The sequence below is a fragment of the Elephantulus edwardii genome, unplaced genomic scaffold (genome assembly GCF_000299155.1).
Source record: "Elephantulus edwardii isolate Elephantulus edwardi_28Jun2011 unplaced genomic scaffold, EleEdw1.0 scaffold00006, whole genome shotgun sequence".
NCBI lineage: Eukaryota > Metazoa > Chordata > Mammalia > Macroscelidea > Macroscelididae > Elephantulus > Elephantulus edwardii.
Genome location: NW_006399756.1, coordinates 17287042 through 17308298, shown reverse-complemented (window position 1 = coordinate 17308298; position 21257 = coordinate 17287042). Strand labels below are relative to the sequence as shown.

General features: G+C 46.2%; 1 protein-coding gene across 1 annotated transcript in view; it reads right to left on the bottom strand.

Annotated features, from left to right (window-relative positions):
* The window catches only part of NRAP (nebulin-related anchoring protein), a 97159-nt gene that overhangs the window by 3503 nt on the left and 72399 nt on the right, over positions 1 to 21257 (bottom strand). The window contains exons 32-39 of the mRNA XM_006880166.1: positions 20643 to 20741; positions 16807 to 16911; positions 16384 to 16491; positions 14637 to 14948; positions 10251 to 10355; positions 8704 to 8802; positions 4879 to 4983; positions 865 to 972 (exon numbers count right to left, since the gene is read on the bottom strand). Of these exons, the coding sequence (XP_006880228.1) occupies positions 865 to 972; positions 4879 to 4983; positions 8704 to 8802; positions 10251 to 10355; positions 14637 to 14948; positions 16384 to 16491; positions 16807 to 16911; positions 20643 to 20741 (1041 nt within the window). The remainder of the gene's footprint in view (positions 1 to 864; positions 973 to 4878; positions 4984 to 8703; positions 8803 to 10250; positions 10356 to 14636; positions 14949 to 16383; positions 16492 to 16806; positions 16912 to 20642; positions 20742 to 21257) is intronic.

Sequence of the window (21257 nt, the reverse complement as noted above, 5' to 3'; positions counted from 1 at the left end):
ACCCTATTCAGCAAGACGAAGCCACATGCCGCAGGCTTGATTGCTCAACCTGTTTCTGTTCTAGATGTTTGCTCTCAATGATTGTACATATCTCACATGGACTGGTACCAGGCGGTACACAGCTGAGCACGGACCTACTTCTGAGGAACAATGGATTTGGTCACTATCTTCCTCTTCAATGACAATAGCTGCTATATTTGAATGTCTACGTGTGCAGCTACTGTATATAATTTTCCCCCATGTGTTCACCTGTTCTTCAAGACAAGTATTAATTAGATCTCTACATGATAGAAGGAGAGTTGATGCCTTTGAGCTGTGGTGCTGGAGAAGAGTATTGAATATGCCATGGACTGCAAGGAGAACAAACAAGTTCGTCCTGGAAAGGGTGAAACCAGGCTGCTCCTTGGAGGCAAGGATTCTGAAGCTTAGTCTGACATACTTTGGACATGTTGCAAGAAGGGACCAGTCCTTGGAGAGGGACGTCATGCTTGGGAGGGTAGAGGGACAGTGCAAGAGAGGAAGACCCTCGATGAGATGGATTGATTCAGTGACTGGCGAAATGGGGTTAGGCGTGTCAGAGACAATGAGATTGGCAAGGGATAGAGCAGGGTTTAGGGCTATTGTACATAGGGTTGCTATGAGTCGCAAGTGACTCAATGGCACATAACAACAACAGCTTCATGAATAAACTTGAGTTCAGTTTCATTAATAATTTCATTAACCCACCCAAGACTGTACTACCACTTGCTAAGAAACCAGGCCAGGCATGGAATCCTGAAGGAAGCTTGGTGACTTATCCTTCAACAGGGCTGGGATAAACAAAACACCACCAAATAGTAACTCAGGGCAAGACACGGGTCTTACGTCACTGGCGATCTCTCTGGAGGCACGAGCCGTCTGGAATGGGATAGCATCCAGTCTGAAGTCATAGCCACCAGCCCGGGTCTGCTCCCAGGAGTTTCTGTAGACTTTCTAGGTTGAGAAAATAACAAGAAGATTGAATATCCTCTGTTTTCCATGTGGTTCATTCTCAACATAAGAGACTGTGAGCAATCTGGTACCCTCTGCCTGTTTGAGCTCCAGGATGGCTGAACCGAGGACCCCTATGTCATCCCGGGGACCTGCCCAGGGCCAGGACTGGAGCTGCTCACCACGGAGGCATCAGCAGGCTTGCACTGAGCCCCCCAGCATGAGGATGAACCCCCTGCCCGCGTGGTCTGTGGAGCTGGCTCTTTTAACACTTCCCACCAGCATCAGCCCTCTCGCAGCCTTCTCTGTCTTTACATTCACTGGCCGGGCTCAGGATTATAGTCACCAGCTGCCAATGCGCAACTTTGCAGAACCTTGATTCTCCCCACCTGCTGATAGCCCTGTTCCTTAGGTCTGAAAGCCATGTGTTTGGTAGCTCCACAGACTTCCCAGGAGGTCCCTGAGCCCGGCTTCGAGGCCAGACCCCACACCATCACTGTGAGGCATGCTGCGTTCCATACGCGCCCCTGGTGCCGGCACTAAGGAAAGAGCCTTCACCTGAATGGAATTTATTGTCAAAATCCTGGTCGAGCACCTGACCCACGTATTTCATATCTTCCTCTTTCATTTTTCCCCCTTTTCAAGTTGTTCTCACACACCCTCTGGGCGTCTGTAATCATATCCCCTTAGTGGTCAGGTAGACCGGCATCACCGACAGAAGCATCAAAATCGTCTGTGCCTTCATGTAGCTAATACTTTTTTTTTTCTTCAAGATAAGGGAATGGTTCCATGAAAGGCATCGTCCGGCGAGCCCAGTGGAGGGCTGTCCTTTATTCCACCACAGAGAAGGGAGATGGCAGGAGAGAGCAGCCAGAACATATTGCCAGAGGATGACAAAGTGACAGCCCCCAGACAGTGCCGGTCGCTCACTCATCCCCGGAGCTGTGCCAGGTCGCGGGGCCCTTAAGAGCCTTTCCTTTGTCACCTGGAAATGGAGGTCAAGGCTGCGGCTTCTGTCCTCTCTGGGAGTTGGGAGGATTAGCAACCAGGAAGTGGCAGGTGAAAAGGAAAGCTGAGTGCCTCCTCTCCTCACCCTCACGTCTGGGTCTGGAACTAGCGGGACCATAAGGTGCTTGGGCCAAACATGGGAGACACATCATCATCCACCATCGCCCCCACTTTCTTCATCAGCTCCAGCTCCAGAGACCACAGCTAAATGTCTGCTGCAGCCAAGATCCGGGGGACACAGAAGCGGCCACTGCCGGGAGTGACCTGACGGGTCACAAACAGGGCCACCATGTTTCGATCGGCTGGGCCACCATGATCCAATCACCTGGGCCAGCACTGAGTTAAGCAGCTAGAAGTTCAAGATTTCTGGAGGGGAAAGGACATCCGGGTAACAACACACCTGCTTTATGGACCCACAGATATGAGAGGAATAAATAAGAGTCGAAACCCTCATGACACCAAAACACCAGAGTGGCTTTCCAATGACAGCCTCCATGCCTTATGTGGAGTAGGCAATGACATCAGATTTTACACAATGTCAAACTCCAACATCAGTTCAGTTTCATCTCCAATAAACGTGGGCTTTGGAGTCCACATGGGTCAGCTAGAGACTGTGGCCCAGATCGGGATGGTCCCCAGCGCACTGGCGCCCTTTCTGCTGGGAACTTCTCTTCTGTGTACTGTTTGCCGGCGTGTGACTCCCTCCCTCCCCGCGCTTTCCTATTCTGTGGAGGCTTTTCCCTTGCCACTGGGAGCCTTTAGATGCGTAGGCGCTTTGATTTGGAACCCTGGGCGTTCTCATTCTTTATCGCAGTGGGCACAGTTGTGTCCTCATCCTCACACATTAGAGTCATTTGATTCTTAGTTATTTCCGCTGCCTTCCACATCTCAACGGCTTTCTTTGCTCAGGAAGGTCAGTTTCCCTCCACATCTTCCGCACGGAGCACTTGATCCAATTGTGTGGATTCTACACGCCCCCGAAGAAGGGCTATTTCAAAAGAGGTTCATGAGTTCTCCATATCCGCATACCCTGGCAGCTAATTTCAGTTCTGGAACTCTGCAGCGTAGCATCTCTTGTCACTGGAAAGATGATTCTTATTGCCAACCTGGGGTGGCTGGGCACCTTACGCTAGACCCCCGTCAACTAGTGGGTTTTATCCTAGTGGCCACTGCTTCGGGTCTCTGATAGTTCCTCCGAGAGGCCTTGCCTTCTCCCATCCTTGGACCATTAATGAGACTCAGGTTTTGTCCAAGCTCAGCGAAGGGGGAGGCCCCGCTTCCCCAGATGGTGGTCAGCCCACCAGAGCTGCTATTCTAAAATTATCCCTCTCGCATCCCTCAAAAGCATCAAATGGTCATAATAACTCATATTTACAAAGCACGGTTGCATTCACTGCGTGGGATCCCACAGGGCTTTACAAATGCAACAAACTAATACACACGCTAACTAGACGGTGCCTCCCGCCAACCCCTGCGAGGCAGCCAGCTCCAGGGTGAACAGAAGCAGCTGCTGATGGGCACGCAGCCCCAGGACACAATGGCAAGGCCAGGGCAAGAAGAATGGCCGGGCTCTGGGAGGCCCCGCGCGGCCCCAGGCGGACACTCGCAGCCTGTGTTATTGGGATCTGACGACGCCTTTTGATTCCGCCGCCTGCTACCTGTTATCCGAGGATCACAGCTTTGCTGGCCAAGCAGCCGCCTATTCTATTACAAGCAGGGGCCTCCAACCCCTGCTAACAACAAGCCTGGGTTTAGGAAACAGCTTCTCCGTTATGCACGCAAAGGGCACACATCTGAGGGAAACAAAATGTTGGAGGCCACAGCTCCACGCACAAAAGCTCCAGATGCATTCAGACCCAACACGCTTCAATGGAGGCATCTTTCCAAAGCACAGGTGAGACGTTGCCATCCTGTCTCCAAAGTTTCCCTCTGCATGGCCAAGGAAGGGGCCCGGGAACCAATCAGGAGAGGTGCCTACCCTTGTGGGGTCAGGACCCCTCTCTGACTGTGACCCAGAAAATTCTTGGGTTCTGGGTGGCTGATTTTTATAGTCAAGACCAAAATCAGAATCTCACATCAAGGACGGCTCACTAACGTCATTCAGCCCCGGTCTATGTTTCCTGATGACACTCAAAGACCACAGCCTTCAGTGTCAATAATGCCTCGACATAAAAAAAACCCAAAATTCTTCACAACTGGGCCTATAAACATCGTGATAAAGGCAAAAAACGATGTTGTCAGGGATTTCATTTTACTTGGTACCACCATCAACGCTTGTAAAGGCAGCAGTAAAGAAATCAAATGGCCCAATGAATGAATAGAAATCCAAAATCTCTGTCAATGTTTATTAAAATTAATAAAAAATTTTTAAAAGAAAGAAAAAAATAAGTATTAAATATTTTTTGCTAGGAAAAAAAAAATCAAATGGCAATACTGCACTGGACAATTCTGTCAAAAAAGGGCCTCTTTAAAATACCAAAGAATTAGAGTGTCACTTTAAAGATTTAAGGGTACCTGATCGAAGTTAAAGCATTTTCAATTGCTTCGTGTGCACATGTAAGTTGGACAATGGAGAAGGATGACGGGAGGGAGAAGAATTGATCCCTTTGAATTGTGACATTGGTGAATATTGGATGTCTGAGAAGAGGTGTAGCCAGATCGTTCCTTATAAGCAAGAATATTTGGGGCATGTTTTCAGGAGGGGCCAAGCCTTGGGAAAGGACATATGGGTTGGCAAAGGAGAAGGCCGGTGGAAAGGGGCGCCCTTGATGAGATGAGCTGACAGAAGGACTCAGGCACAGCTGGGGTGGTGAGGAGACCCAGAATCAAGCCGTGTTTCCTTCTGCTGGGTGTAGCTTGCATAATAAATGTGCATGCCACATGAACAACACGTCCACTTACATCACTCAGATGAAGAGTGTTGAGGCGGGCTCGGGCGAAGTCGGGGTGGTCGGGGATCAAGGTGTACCTATGCAGGGATGCGGCATCACCAGACCTGTACAGGCGCTGCAGGGAAGAGAAATGCTTGGTGAGTGTGGAAAGGCACTTGTTGAAATCTCAGGGGAGCCAAGTTGATCCTATTTTCTGTCCTCCCCTCAGTGTAAAGCATCGTGGATACAGCCTCCCACAACCTACCAATGAATTAGAGGGAGTGTCTGCCTGGCCAGGGTCGGGTGAAGTGATGGAGTTAAATAAACAAAACAAAACACCCCTTTCTACTTGGTGTGTCTGAGGCAATGAGATTGGCACAGGATCGAGCAGGGTTTAGGGTTGTTGTACATAGGGTCACTGTGAGTCGCAGGCAACTTGATGGCACATAACAACAACAACAACTGCTGTTGAGTCGATGACTCGTAGCGAGGCCATCAGGTTTCCGAAGCTATAAATCACATGGGTGGAGACTGTCCAACTTTCACCCCAGGGGCAGGTTGCTGTTGTTGTTGTTGTTGTTGTTGTTATGTGCCATCGAGTCACTTGTGACTCATAGCGACCCTATGTACAATAGCCCTAAACTCTGCTCTGTCCTGTGCCAATCACACTCTGATACTCCCATCCCAATTACCCCAGTCACTGAATCAATCCTCCTCATAGAGGGCCTTCCCCTTCGGCGCTGTACTTCCACCCTCCCAAGCATTATATCCCTCTCCAAGGGCCTTTCCCTCCTTGCAACATGTCCAAAGTATGTTAGACGGAGCCTTAGAATCCTTGCCTCCAAGGAGCAGCCCTGTTTGACCCCTTCCAGGATGAATTTTTCCTAGCAGTCCATGGTACCCTCAATACTCTTCTCCAGCACCACAGCTCAAAGGCATCAATTCTCCTTCTATCCTCCTTAGTGATTCTCCAACTCTCTGATGCATAACAAGTGATACCAAAGACCATGGCCAGGAGCAGGTAGAGAACTCAAATTACCTGCCTTTGGATTGGCCGTGCAACACCTTACCCACTATAGCTTCCTGGACTTAAAAAAAAATTATTGTTGTTTTCAGGTGTCATCCGGTCAACTTCAACTCATAGTGATCCTATGACTGAGATGAGGTGTTAAGTGTTGTTATGGATGTTGTTGTTGTTGGGTGCCGTCAAGGTGAGTATGACTCACAGCAACCGTCTGAACAGCAGACCTAAACCCTGCCATGTTCATCATCCCTGACACACTTGAGCCCGTTTCTGTAGTCACTGTGTCAGTACATCTCTCTGGAGGTCTTCTTCTCTTTCACTGACGTCCCTTTTCCATGGAACAGCCTCTCTTGACATCATACGCATCACGATCTGTGTAGAGCGCTGAGGAATTCAGCCATGTTTACGAGCGATGGCTGTGTGACATGACTTTGATGTTGTTGTTGGTGGTCTAATCTGACTCTTGACAACCCCTGTGTGCAGCATCTGCTCCAGAGAATTTGAAAAGCTGTGGCCTTTGAGGAGCAGACTGCCAGGTCTGTCTTCCAAGGTGCTCCTGGGAGGACTTGAACTATCAACCTTTCGGTTAGTAGCCAATACTTAACTGTGCCACCCAAGGACACCACAATGGGGTTAACCTAACTGATAGCACTAAATCATGCAACTGAAAAATGCTAGGTTGACAGGTGCTGTGTTACATACTTATGACATAAACAACAGAATGTATGTTTTAAGAAAAGATTTGTTCCAAATGGATCACCAACCTATATGTTTTACAAAGAATAGAAAATCTATGAGTATTTTAGAGAATCTTTGCAATTGAACATGAGCTATGGTTTTTGATGTGAAAGAAAGCATCAATGTCTTTCTTTAACATAAATAGGAAGAGATATAATAGACACAACAGTTAATATCTCCTTTTTATTATAAAGTGTCAAAGCACATGTTCAGAAAATTAAAGTTTGCCTAGTTGCCTGGGTTTCAGGGAAACAGAATTATATCTCTTAAGCTTTGTTTTTCTCTGCTGTACTTAGGATGATCATTTAAGAATTATGAAAAACTTTAGGAAGTGTTTGAGTTTCATCTAAGAAAATAAAATTTTCCAATATGTCTGATTCATTTCCAAGATCAAACAAGTCTCTGTGAACCTGAATTGATCGGTTCACATTCCCGCCCTCAGTGAAGCCCAAGTGGCCTGGTGGCTGTGTGTGCTAAGTTGAATCCCTTGGCGATTTCAGAAAAAAAAATAAACTTTCTATTCTCAGAATAAACATGATGATGACCATCATTTCCATGGAGTTATAACCAGTTTATAGCTGATCCTCCAGCAAGTTTTCGGAAGCTGTAAATTGCATGAGAAGAGATTTCCCATCTTTTTTCTGTAGGGTGGCTGGTGGATTTGAACCGCCTGCCTTTGGGTTGGCAGCACAATTCCTTAACCAATAGACCAAAGGAGCTCCCTCAAAATAAGTACAGGAGAGAGGAAATGAGGCTAAATAATGCAGAGAATAAAAGCAGATGTTGTTGTTGTTGTTATGTGCCGTTGAGTCGCCTGCGACTCATAGTGACCCTATGTGCAACAGCCCTAAACTCTGCTCTGTCCTGTGCCAATCACACTGTCTCTGACACTCCCATCCCAATTATCCTAGTCACTGAATCAGTCCACCTCATAGAGGGCCAAGCAGATAGACATTTTAATATAACTATTCTTTTCTTTTGTCTCACTCAATCATGATAAGTTTTGAATTCTATTGTCATCAATCAGCAATGAAAATGTAGCTAGCTGAGTTTGTGTTTTATCTCTCTCTCTCTCTCACTCTGGCTCTTGCTCTATCAATCTCTACCTATACCTACACCTATATCTATCTATGTATGTTGTTGTTACATGCCATCAAGTTGCCTGGGATTCATAATGACCCTATGTACAGCAGCTCTGAAGCCTTCCCTGTCCTGAGCCAGTCTCACTGACCCCAACACACCTACGCCCTGGACCCCAGTTACTTTCTATAATAATGTTGTTGTTGATTGCCGTCGAGCCGAGCATAGCTCATAGCGACCCTATGAACCAAAGGCCTGAAGCCTTTCTATAATTATCGTGCTTTCTCCAGGTTCATAGAGTTTCCAGAGGCATGTGGTTTAGGAAGTGGATGCCACTCCTGCTTCAAAATGTTAGGCAATAATATATAAAATTATGATGATTATTAACAAAATCACAGTAAAGAACATTCACTGAGGACTTTGATTCACTGTTTAGGCACCTGTTGAAAGTATTATGTGCTTTTCTTTCTCTCTTTAAGCCCCACTAAATTTCTTTAAGCAGCCTCCATGCTGCAGTGGTAAAGCACTCAAGAGACTACAGCCTGGCAGTGTGAACTCACCAGTGACTTTGAAAGACGCGGCAGGTTGCGTCTGTAAAGATTACAGCTAACAGGGCAGCTCATCTCTGCCCTGGAGGGTCTCTGAGTTGGAATCAACTTGGTAGCAACAGGCTTGGGTTTTCATTTGCTGTTTGTTTTTTGGGTTTTTTCCCCCCCTTTCTATTTTTGGGGTGTTTTTTTTTCACTAGTTTATTTACAAAATTCTAATTCAAATTGGAACACATTTTTTCACTTAATCTTATGAAATAGTTGTTAACAATATTCTTCCTTCTGAATTGAGGAAACTGAGGTTACATGAGTTTAAGGAACTGTCCCGTGGCCATCCAAGGTTTGGTACTGATGTTAAAGGCAGGGTCTGCACTAACATCTACCCACAGCCCCTGGTTTTTAAGCACTGACCACTGACAGTCACTACCAGATCCTGCACACTTGAGATGAAGGAGAAGGCTCCTACCTCGTTGCAGTGCAGGTAGCTGCTCTTGGCATGCACCAGGTCTGGGGAGTCGACCACTGTGGTGAACTTGATGCTGTCGGGCTTCTTACGGTACTTGGTCTGTAAAAAACATAGACACAAACCATGCATTTGTCCAGATGCAGCTTCACCCCCACCTACCCACACTGACCAAATGTGCCAATGACGCTACTGGAGAACAAGGCTCTCCTACTGATGGGCACAGTCAAGGGCACGGATAAATGGCCAGTTCCCTCTGTGATAAAAAGCATTATCAAGATGATTCATCTCTCAAAGACAGAGGCTACAGAACACCACAGCTCAACACGCTGAAAAATCAGGCAAGAGCAGAACTGAGCCCCACCTGGCGTTGCACGGGCCCTGATCAGGTAAGTTCTGTTCCTAAGAAACTGTAGAACACAGTGCCACTCGCCAGGGCATTGATTCCAGGGCAAAGACCCCAGGCTGTGACGCAGGAGGGAGCTCAGATCGTGCACACATCCCTTTGTAACTTACCCTTATTTGACGTTCTACAGGAGACCCTGTTGTTGTTGTTAAGTGTCATCGAGTCAGAGACAACTCTTAGCAACCCAATGAACAAAAGACCTGAGCACTGTTCATAGAGTTTCCAGAGGCAAGCTATTTTGGAAGTGGATGCCACTTCTACTTACTTCCAAGCTTGTTTTAATCGGGGAGCTCCACCAAACACTGTCCACCATGGGTAACCATGATCGCATTTGGCACATTAGTGTCACAGTGTTTAGCATCATAGCAACCACGAGTTATTCACAGCAATTCACAGATCAGTGCTGACCCTAGGTGGTGCAAATCATTAATAACTTTAACTGCCAAGTAACAGTCTGAGGTTCAAATCCACCCAGCGACCTGGTGATCTTCTCACATCAAAGTCACTAGGAGTCAGGATGGATTTGACAGTAATGGCAGCTGGCTGTTGTTCACTGGTGTCAAGTTGGAACTGACTCGCAGCTGACCCTGCACTGAATTTTCAGAGGCTGTACTTCACACGAGAGGAAACTGCCCATCTTTCTCCCGTGGAGCGGCTGGTGGATTTGAACTGTCTGCCTTTGGGTTGGCAGCACAACTCCCTACTCCCTAAGCCACCAGATCTTGATGGTAGCTGTAGTTGTTCTAATTCGGCTGGCTTCTTAGGGGTTTGGAATCATATACCCTCCAGACACTGGACTGCATGAGTCAATTCAGTAAGCAGGTGTCAATTTCCCTCCCTGATCCTTGAAAGTAATGAGCCGGTCTAGATTCTACTTTACATAACGTGCCAGCTGGCGGCCTTCTAAGGCGTCACCCATCGTTCACTGCCTGCTCTGGAAGAGGCTTTAGCTCTCTAGCAGTGAGTTTATCTGGAGGGAAATCTCATCCGACTTTGGGATGTGCTTGCAAATGGCTCCTGAAAAACACCAGTTGTCCAAGTGGCCACAGGGAATTCTTGGGAGCCCACCCCTTGAGCCAGTTCCCTTTTAAAAAGGAAACAAAGGCTTGGCTGTTCTTGTCAGCTCCCAGAAGACGTGTGGTACCTCGCTGATGAGTTCTCCGGCCTTCCTCGCGTTCTCCATCTGTGGCGAGCACAGCACCAGCCATCCAGCACCCTTCATGCCCATCAGGTCCGATTTGTAGCGAAACTGCAGGAAGAAAAACCATTGAGTTCTATCAGGACAATGTCCAAGACTATTGGGACCTCTTTGCAAAAGTATTTGTAATAATGCTTTGTCTCAGGAGTTTGAGCACATTCCACAAGTGTCTCCCACCAGGAATTAAAGAACGGATTCCAGACGAGGACACCAGGGCACTGACCAGTGGCTCAAAGCAGGAGGAGGGAATGATCACTTAAAGAAAACACCGAGATGTCCCTGGGGTCACCTGAGCTTTAAAACCCTTTATCCTGCTTCTTCCTAGCAGTGAGGAACCAGCTGCCACCCAAAACAGAAAACATCCACATACTTCTCAGTTGATAACAGAGGCTGTGAGCTCCAGATCAAACATGCTGTGACTTGGAGAAAACCACTTTGCTGAAATATGACTCAGTTTCTCTCTCAATTACTCAGACTTTAAACTTCTCCGAGAGGAAGCCTTTCTATTCTCATTAAAACGAGGGCCTAAATACATAGCAAGAGTGGCATCCATGTCCTTAAACATGCCTCTGGAAACTCTATGAACTTTGATAAATGTCGTTAGTTGTAGAGGGGCTTCAGGCCTTTTGTTCATAGGGTCACTATGAGTCATGCTCGACTCAAAGGCAATCAACAACAATAACAACTATGCATCATGTTTGGAAAGGTGCAGGGTAAGTGAAAGGAAGGAAGGAAGGAGAAAAGAGAGAGAGGGAGAGGGGAAGCGAGGAAGCGAGGGAGAAAGAAAGAAAGAGAGAGAGAGAGAGAGAGAGAGAGAGAAAGAAAGAAAGAAAGAGAGAGGAAGAAGGAAGGAAGGGAGGGAGGGAGGGAGGGAGGGAAAGAAGAGATGGATTGACAGTGACTGAAGAAAAGGGCTCTGCATGCTTGAGCTGAGGAGGATGGTACAGGACAGGACAGGGTTCAGGTCTGTTGTTCAGTGTCCTATGAGTTGTATTCACCCCAACAGAATATATTAATAATTAATATTCTAATAATATATTATCTAATATAATAATAAATATTACTATAATAATGATAACAAATACAGAAGGATTGTAATAATACTGGAATAAACTTGGGTACAACTAGCTAATCAGGAGTACATCATTTCTAATTGCTCTGTGCCTCAGTTTACCCCCTCTCTGTTTGTATAAGTGGGCTCAGCCCTGTCTTCAGTCTTCATTTTAAAGGCTCAGAAGACAGAGGCTCTATCTGAGATGTCATCGCTCCTGCAAAAACCAGCACTTGATGTCTGAAGACAATAAGTCTGATTAGGCGTCTGCTAACACGTTGGACCCCGTTTCGCCTCCTTGATCTGCCCACCCCCACCCACCATGAGGGCAGCTGCGTGGCTGTTTTTCTTCTTCTCTTGATGGAACTTAAGTATTTTTAAAGGTGTGTGGGGAAAAAAAAAGAAATCCTCTCTAAGGAATTCTCAAGTTTAGATCTAAACGAAGTGGATGGCATTTCTCTAATTTAGATATAAGCTGAGCTGTAACGCAAAATATCACTCCAGAAACTAGCCGCTCGGCCTTTTTAGTTCGCTTTCATTTCCAGATTCACAGCGTTCCTCACAGCTGGCCTCAAAGAGGGGCCATGTCTGATCTACTGTCTGCTGGTTAATGTCCGCGTGCAAATTCCACTCTGCTGTCCAGCGGGGGGAGGGAGACATCACTCGGGAGCAGAACCAGGTTTCAAAACCCCATGTCAGTAAGATTGCTTTTCATACCGCGATCTTTCAGTCTACACCAGCAACGCTTTTGCCTTCCACTCTGATAAAGAACAGAGAAAATTGGATAAATTTCTAAGTTACAGAGAATAATCCTACAGGGCCTCTTCACAGCCGGGCCTTGCTCCTTTCATAAGCGAGATGAAGTGGGGAGCACTCTTTCAACTTGCCTTTTGTTGAGCTGAACAGTACGATTGCAGGTAAGTCAGAAAGCAAGATGCAGGTTCCCCAAAGATCTGACTGTGCCTCCGACTCGCTCATAAATGGATCGTCTATTGATATTGCAGCTCCCAGCCCCGCTTTGCCTATTCACACAGACCCTAAAAACAACAGGCCGGGCCCCAGACTTCACAATGAAAGGGGGACGAGGGGGGGGCGCCGAGAAGAATCAGCTTCTGGAAGATGGCTTCGGAGGAGGATTCTAAGAGAATGAAATCCGGTTGCTGTTTGGTTGAATCTGTCTTCCCCAGACGGCAGCCCCTCCTTTTTCTCCAAGACACTGAGGTCTGCAGCTATCTTCAGATTTACATACTGGGGTTTCACAGCACCCACCCCCATTTTGGAATGTTGCCATTGCAAATATAGGTGGTGCAGCATCCAGCTGAAGTTCTAGCCCAGGGATAATGTAAAGCATCACACCCAGGAGGTGGCGAGGGAGGGAATGTGAGAAAGTGTTGTCATCACTCACCCTTTCACTCAATAGTCACAATCAACTCATAGCTGATCCTCCAGCGGGTTTACAGAGGTTGTAAATCACAAGCGAAGAGATTACCTATCTTTCTCCCTCAAGGCAACTACTGGGGGATTTGAACTGCTTGCCTTTGGGTTGGCAGAGCAACTCCTTACCAGTAAGCCACCAGATAAGAATCTTGATAATCACTACCTTGTGTAGGGTGTGATTTGCTTTAGATTCATTCCACCCTCACAGCATCTTGCAAAGGAAGGGCTCTTGCTGCCCCTTAAAGAAATGAATTAGCACAGTCTCAGCAGTGCCGTCTGCCGCCATCCCCTCTCTACTCCACCTGGTGTGGTTGTGGTGTGCCATTGTGTCGGAGCTGACCCATCGCTGACCTTCCACCGGGTTTTCAGAGGCAGTCAATCCACACAGAGGGACATTGCTCATCAAGGAGCCGCTGGGGGATTTGAACTATGTGCCTCTGAGAGTACAGCACAGCTTTTTAACGCTAGGCCACAACACCTGGCCCTCAGATCCCTACTCCAGCCTCCTGTGGGAGCCGCACAGCACTGAAGGCAGAATGAAGAGCCCAAAGCCAGCAGGGCCTCTTTGCCCTGTACAAGTCCTCTATGGTCTTAAGCAAGTCCCTGCTCTGCCAGTTGTATGGTTGTGGGCACATCACTTAGGCTATTGCTGCATACACCATGGCATCTGTAGAAATAGGAATAATCCCATTACTGTCAAGACAGGTAGCTCTGCTAGGACAGTCCTTCGGGAGATGCACTGTTAACCCAAAGGCCGAGCCTCTCTGGCAGCTAGAATCCACCAGGGGCTCCTGGGGGGACAGATGGATATTCTCTTCCCATGAGGACAGTGTTTGGTGGAGCTCCTGGCTGTAAAACAGGTTTGGAAGCAAGAGTGGCATCCACTTCCTAAACTGCATGCCTCTGGAAACTCTGTGAACTTAGAGAAATGACGACAGTTATTTGATGACAGTTAATGATGACATTAGGTCTTTTGTTCATAGAGTCGCTTTGAGTCGTGCTCAACTGGACAGCAATCAACAGCAACAACAGCAACATGAGATTTACAACTCTGGAAGTCCAGCAAAGGCTCAGCTATGACTTGATTCTGACCGAATGGAAATGAGTGAGTGAAGGATCCAGATATCTGCTTGGTAAAACAGAAGGTCTTCGACGAGATGGCCTGACGTCATCACTGCACCAAAGGGCTCCAGCAACCGCGAGAACAACAGAGAGAGGGGTAGCGCTTCATCCTGTCACACACATGCCCGCTAGGAGTCAGGATCAACTCAATGACACCAAGACGCAATGATGCCCAACAACAATCAACACAACATTAAATGAGAGGATCCTACAAGACATTCCACCCAATGACTAACACAGAGGAAGACACAAACAAAACCCTGTTGCTACAGAGATCCTTCCAATCCTACAGCACAGACAGAGTCCCATGGGCATTGCAAGACCCTCAATCTTTGGACATAGACTGTCACTTCTTCCTGAGAGGCAGCTGATAAGTTTGAACCCACAACTCTTTACTGAGGAGCTGGTGGCTTCACCACAGCACCACCAGGGCTCAGCAGAGAGTTAAGAGCTCCCTAAACATTATTGCTGATGGGTACACTAGAATGGCAGCCCCATGAGCAAAGCCATTGGACCTCTTGCTGACCGCTGTATTCCCAAGACCTCGATAGATGCTTTATGAATACCTATTGAATGATTAAAAATTAATTACTGTAACTGGCACACAGAAATGGGATAGGTAATTGTCCAGGGGCTCAGAGTAGGACAAGGCAGGGCACAGAGATTTTGACATGCTTTGATGGCAGGAGGAAGGTGGTGGTGCATCCCACCAGGTCCCATACCTCACTCTGCAGCGCATGGGCTTTCTTGGCACAGGCCATCTTCAAATCCTCGGGCAGCGCGGTGAACTCGTGGCACCGGGTCCTGTAGTCACGGTCACTGGCCAAGGCCTGGGCCTTTCTGGCGTGGACGAGGTTCACCATGTCCATGGGCAGGTGGTACTGGCTTTGGGTGTCTGCCGCCTCCCTCCGGTACTGAAGCTTGCTCTGCAGCTGGCCCATCCGCTGGCAGTGCCGGAGCCGGGGGTCATCATTCACACTGCGCGGCCCGATGAGCCGGCCCCGTTCCTTCACAAAGTCATGTCTGTAGAGAAACTGCAAGAGAAGACCAGCCGGTCAGGGGCCAGCGCTTGACCAGTGGCATTCTATCTGCATATTTTCACTGCAGACCCAGAAAAACTACCTTCTCCTACACAACCAGTTACCAGCTGATGCTGGGTTGATTTTGACCCAAGGTGACCCCATCTGTGCCAGGATAGAACTGTGCTCCACCGGGTTTCAACGGATGACATTTTAGAAAGGGACTGCCAGAAAGACTGGAAGTTCTAACATTAGGGTTAGTAGCTAAACGCCTAACCACCTGGACTACCAGGGACTCTTTTCTCCCATTGCTGTTGTTGTTGTGTGCTTCCAATTTGGAAGTGACTCACAGCTGACCCTCCACTGGGATTTCAGAGGCTATAAATCTCACAGGGGGAGATTGCCCACGGAGCAGCGGGTGGATTCAAACTAAGTGCCTTTGGATTGACTGTGCATCTCTTTACCACTAGTCCACCAGAGCTTAGGAGACAATCATAAAAAAAAAAATACACCACACTCGGCTTGGCCTGTGAGCATGCCCTCCTCTCCAGGGAACGAACAATTAAAGCATTGTTCCAGTCTAGCAACCTAATTAAAATCAGACCCTCAGAAACAAAGTAAGGCTCCAGTCCCCTTCCGTGTCCTATGGCCAAGAGGAATTTATCAAAAAGAGGTAAAAGAGAAACTTCTGCTTTATTCGTTCACACTTGGCAATACATTAAACCCAGAAGACAGGATCCATTTATTTGAAGTCCACACTTTCTGTGATTTGTTTTCAGGAGAGAGGAAGTCACCTTCATATCCCAAAGCTACGGACGTTATCAAGGGTGGTAGAACACAGCTGGTAAACTCATAACACCAGCGCGTGGAAGTGCAGAGAGCAGAGGGGGCCATTACAGCTTCTACTGCAAGTTCTCTTTCTAATTCCAGGTGGAGTGGGCAGACAGGCACCTCCACATTACAAGAGGATTGTTCTCTAGTCATTTCAGAATTCACTGCAATGAGAAAAAAGATAATAACCTCCCTCTCACTGGGGACCTTGGTCTGAATCTCGCTCTGACTATAGCTGGCTGCTGTGGACTTGATTTTGACTCATTCAGGCCCTAGATATGCAGACTAGGGCCGCACTCCCTCCAGTCTTCAAGGCTGTGACCTTTCAGAAGTAAATTGTCTCCAGGTGGGTTTGAACTGCCCACCTTCTTTCTGGCTAGCAACTGAATGCTTAACTATTTGCACCACCCAAGGACTCCTCAGCTTCTGATTATCCAGCCTTCCCTACCCTCCCTCCCTCCAAGATCCTCATTCATTACTAATATATTCATCCTGTCTTGCATGGTTTGTAGACTTGCTTTCTTTCAGGACCATCAACCATAGACGGTGTTTTACATGAAGTGAACAGGAATTGGGCCGGATGGAAGGTCAGAGCATTGCATCCAACTATTCAACTCACATCACTGGCGATATTTCCAGAGGCCCGGGCTGCTTGGAAGGGAAGCGCCTCTGTTGTCAGCTTGTAGCCTTGAGCACGGAAATTACACCAAGACTCCTTGTATTTCACCTAAAGTAGGAGCACATGCAGATCTTTCTTAAAATTCAATTATACCAGTGGATGAACAAAGGTTCATGCTTTCATCTGTGGTGTGGTATTCCAGAATCAATTTCTGACAGGCCAAAGCTTTCTATTAGCTCCTTAGCATGCCATTAGCATGGCACTCAACACATTTGTGCAAAGACATGCTGGACACAAGCATTTACAATAACACAGCTCGAAAGTCTCTGGAGAATTCTGAAGGGTCACGAGTGTCTGGCTTCAGAGACACAGCTGGAAGCACCATGGGAGCAGGCCAGAAGTTCAGCAAAGAGAAAGGCTTACATCACTCAGATTGGCCGCATTGGTTTTTGCTCGGACAAACTCAGGAAGCCCCAGGGTCATGGTGTACTTGTGTCTGGTATCTTCTCCTGCTGCCTTATAGAGGCGCTGGGCAAAACAGAAATACGAAAAAAAAATCAGTAGTGTGTTTTTCTGCAGTTTTCACAATGTTCAGATCCCTTGCCTGAAATTGGGTAGACTAAGATTTCCTTTTACTTAGAGCCACAATCAACACCGTTGGTGCCAGCAGTCAAGAAATCAAAAGACATTGGGGAAAGTCAAGGAATTCTCTAAAGTACTGAGGAGCAGTATATGTCCGTTTAAAGACAAAGGCACATCTGATTCAAGCCATGGTCATTTCAATCACTAGCTATGCATCTGAGAGTTGGGTGATTGACTAAGAATGACAGCAGAAGAATCAATGCTTTTGAGGTATGGTGTTAGAGAATAGTACTGAGTGTTCCATGAACTGCCAAAAGAACAATTATGTTTTAGATAAAGTCCAACCCAAATGCTCCTCAGAGACAAGGATGAGAAAACTCCATGTTACATGCTTTGAGCATGTTGTTAGGAGGGGTCATTCCTTGGAAAGAGCCATCGTGCTTAGATAGGTGATGGGTTAGAGAAAGAGAGGAAGACCCTACACGAGATGGATTGATACAGTGACTTTAACAATGGGCATGAGCATATCTGAGTTTGTGAGTTTGTGCAAGATAGAACAAGGTCCAGAGATGTTGTTCACAGGACTGCTCTGAGTCTTGTTTAACTCAACAGCACCTAACAACAATGATAATGTTTGTAAAAAGTCAGTCCTGGTAATTCAGATCAATAAAGAGAGTCTTTCCTGAGCCAGGGTGAGCGCAGGGCTTTGAAACAGTTCTTAGTTCAGTGATGGCCAATGGAGCAAAACTGGAATGAACCCCAAATTTGTGAAATGTGGGTGTAGCAAGATGAGCTAGAATGGAGAAAGTGACTCAAGTCAATGTTTTGCTCCCAACAGAATCTGCCTCCTAGAAAACAAGGACAGTGTGCCTGCTGCACAGGAACCAAATTTCTTGACTGACAGAGTCAGAAACAACTGTGCCTGACTCAAAAAGGTGTATTACTATGCTTTAAATAAAAGTTGCTCTCTGTAGTCCTGGAAATTATCCAGTCTCCTCCCTTAGACTATTGAAAGGACTCATCAAGACTCTTCCAACTCATACTTTTCCTGTTCCAGTTATTTCTCCAGTATAACAACATTGTCCAAATGCTAGTCCATCCCTTTTTTTTTCTGTATCAGTATGACTGAATTTGTTCAAAGCCTTATCTGAATGATATCAAAGGAATATGTAAGGAATTGCAATTTCTATTACTTAGTTATAGGCCAAGAAAAGAAAATTAAGTTTAGTAATACTATGTTTTTGTTGTTGTGTACCATTGAGTGGGAACAAACTCATAGCTGAGCCTCGAGAGGTTTTTCAGAGGCTTTACAGGGGCAGTTAATCGACCAAGAGGTGTTTGCCCATCTTTGTCTTACAGACCAATTTGTGGATTTGAATCACGTTCCTTTGGGTTGGCAGTACAACTCTTCACCCACTGGGCCACCAAAGCCCCCTACAAGGCTCTTCAAATTGTTCAGTTTTCCCTTGATGATGTTACCTAAAGACAATATTAAGACCTGAGGTAGGAGAAGCCCTACGTGCTGTATTTTTTTTTTCTTCCATTGTTCTCTAGGAGATTCCAACTGATGGCAGCCTTATATGGGACAGACCAATTATGCTCCATAGGGTGACTTTTTTGGGGGGAAGGAGAAAGTCTGATCTTACTTCAAAGGTACCCCTGTATGGACTCAAACCTCCAACATTTCAGTTAGCAGTCCAGCATGTTAACTCTTTGCACCACCCAGAATCTACTGCTTATGAGAATGGAGGTTCCAATGCCCCGCTCCACATCTTGTCCTACTAGCCCAGCCCAGATTCTTTGCATTGGTAAACTCAACAGGCATCCCTGGAAAGCCTCATCCAGTACAAAACCATCTCTTCTAATGATTAGATGTGGATCTGTCTGTGGTTGGGGAGGTCCCCAAGGCAAGACCATCACAAGAAACAAGACTACTTTGTCAGTATCCTGCTCACAAGGGAGACAAGAAAGGAAAACTCTTCATTCAGGTAATCATAGAATACAATCTTGAATTCTCTCCTTGTATTTTCTTATAGTAGGCTTCAATTTCTAACTTTTTTTACTTGAGATGAGGGAATGCAATTATTAGTATAGTCAAATCGCAATTGACTTCTGAAGGTTAGCTTCTGAAAAAAACTCTTAAATAAAAATAAAAGATATCATTCAAATATATTCATGTAAGAGAGCCAATAGGAAGGAGTAGAACCAACTGAAGTGGAACGCTGTATTGAGATCCTTTCATATTAAAATGTGGACTGGGGAAAAGGCGTGTGAGAAGAAAAGGGGTACAGAATCAAGAAGCCTGACAAGATTTTTCCCCATGACAATCAATCCAATTAAAAAGTGTAGTCTTGTGTGGTGTCACAAAATTGGCCTTTCTATCCATTGTGTTAGCCTCCTTTGGGGTAGTCTCCAGCTACCTTAACTGCAGACACATGGTCTTGCAAATCATCCACAGCTGTAGGACCAATATAAGGGTGCACTTTCCACAACATCAGGGATGATGGTGGAGAGAGAGTGAAGGTACTGTGGTACTGCTGTGAAAAGACTGTGGCAAGATGTAACCAGAGGAACCTTGGAGATGGAAGGTTTTGCTTGCTTGATGATTGAAAGAAAAGGAGATAAAGGTTTTGCTTGCTTGATGATTGAAAGAAAAGTTTACTTGAAACTACTCTGAGATAAAGTTTGCTGGATGACTGAGGAAACCAGATTTGTATTTGTGTTGCTGACCTGAACCTGGACTTTTCCCTTGTTAACTGATAAGCTGTGTGAACTAATTGAGGAATTGTGTCTTGCTGTTAATATGGCTTGGGACTGCTGGACTAAACCTTGACTTGCATTGTGTGATATTCTTTGTCTCCCCCACTCCCCAACCTATTTCCCTAATAAACTCCACACTGTGAGTAAAGTCTGTGAGTCAATTTGCAATGAACATTGGACACTATAATTAATAGAAATACAGCATGGAAAGCAGGAGTATGGGGAGGGGGTGGCATATCTGACCATGAAGCTATTTGTTTTGTACTGTGAATATTATTGATGGGGATAGTTCCCCTTCATGAAGCAGGCAGAAGTCAGACTCAGCCACCTCCACATTACATCTGCTCCTTTTACAGCTTGATTGGCCAATATTTACATAGAACAAACGTATAGTACTGGATCAGCACTTTATGTACTTTAATGTGCCAAGGAATCTCCTGAGATCTTGTTAAATAAGCGTTTGGACTCAGTGGGACTGAGATGGCCTCTGAGAATCTGCACGTCTAACTAGCTTCCCCTGCTAATCTGTAACCACACTTGGGTAGCAAAACTGTAGACTAAACCAGCAAATGTTAGTTATTATTGTATGCAGGTGAGCTGATTCCAACTTACAGCAACTTTATGAGGCAGAGTAGAACCACCTTACAGGATTTCCAAAGCTATATATTTATGGAAGCAGATTACCACATATTTATCTCATGGAGTGATAATGGATTTGAACTACCTACCTTTGACTTAGTAGTTGGACCCTTAACTACCGTGCCACCAGGGACTCCTTTAAGAAAATGGTTAGCCTCTATTTATATACCAATACTCTTCTTCATCTTAAACTCCACAAAACACTCATATTCTTCTTGTTACCCCACCCTACAAACATACAGTTTCATAATGTGCACAACGTCATCAAGAGCTGTTACCTCGTTGGTAATCTGATTGCTGAATTTCGCATGGAGGAGGCTGGGCGAGTCGGTCACTGCTGTGTACTTGAACAACTGAGGCTGCTGGCGGTATTTACTCTGCATTCACATACAGGAGAGGAATGAGAAACTCTTTAATACAAATTAAAGCTCATTGTGCAAAGGCTGCTTGTCTTTCACTCTGGAATCTAGACTGCTGCCTGCTCTGCGACTTCAGAAGTCAGTGTAAAGAAGCAGAGAAGAGAGCAGGAAGGACAGACTGAACCGGATACTTCTTGGGAAAGGAGATTTCGGTTTTTGCCATGATCATGAATGCAACTATTTAAATTCGAAGCATGCTTCTGACTGTTGCTTACTAGCACACCAGAGCTTCTTGGCAGCCATGGAGCAATAGAACCAGAGTGCAGCTTTGAAAAGCACTGTGCCCCCACCAGTGAGACTGGGACTCTGGTAAGTCACCAGTAGGGTCCAGACACTGGTATTTTTTCTTTTCAAAGCTCTAAGGAGTTTCTGGTCCTTGGAGAAGGACATCATGCTTGGGAGGGTGGAGGGACAGCGCAGGAGGGGAAGGCCCTCTATGAGGTGGATTGATTCAGTGACTGAAGTAATTGGGAT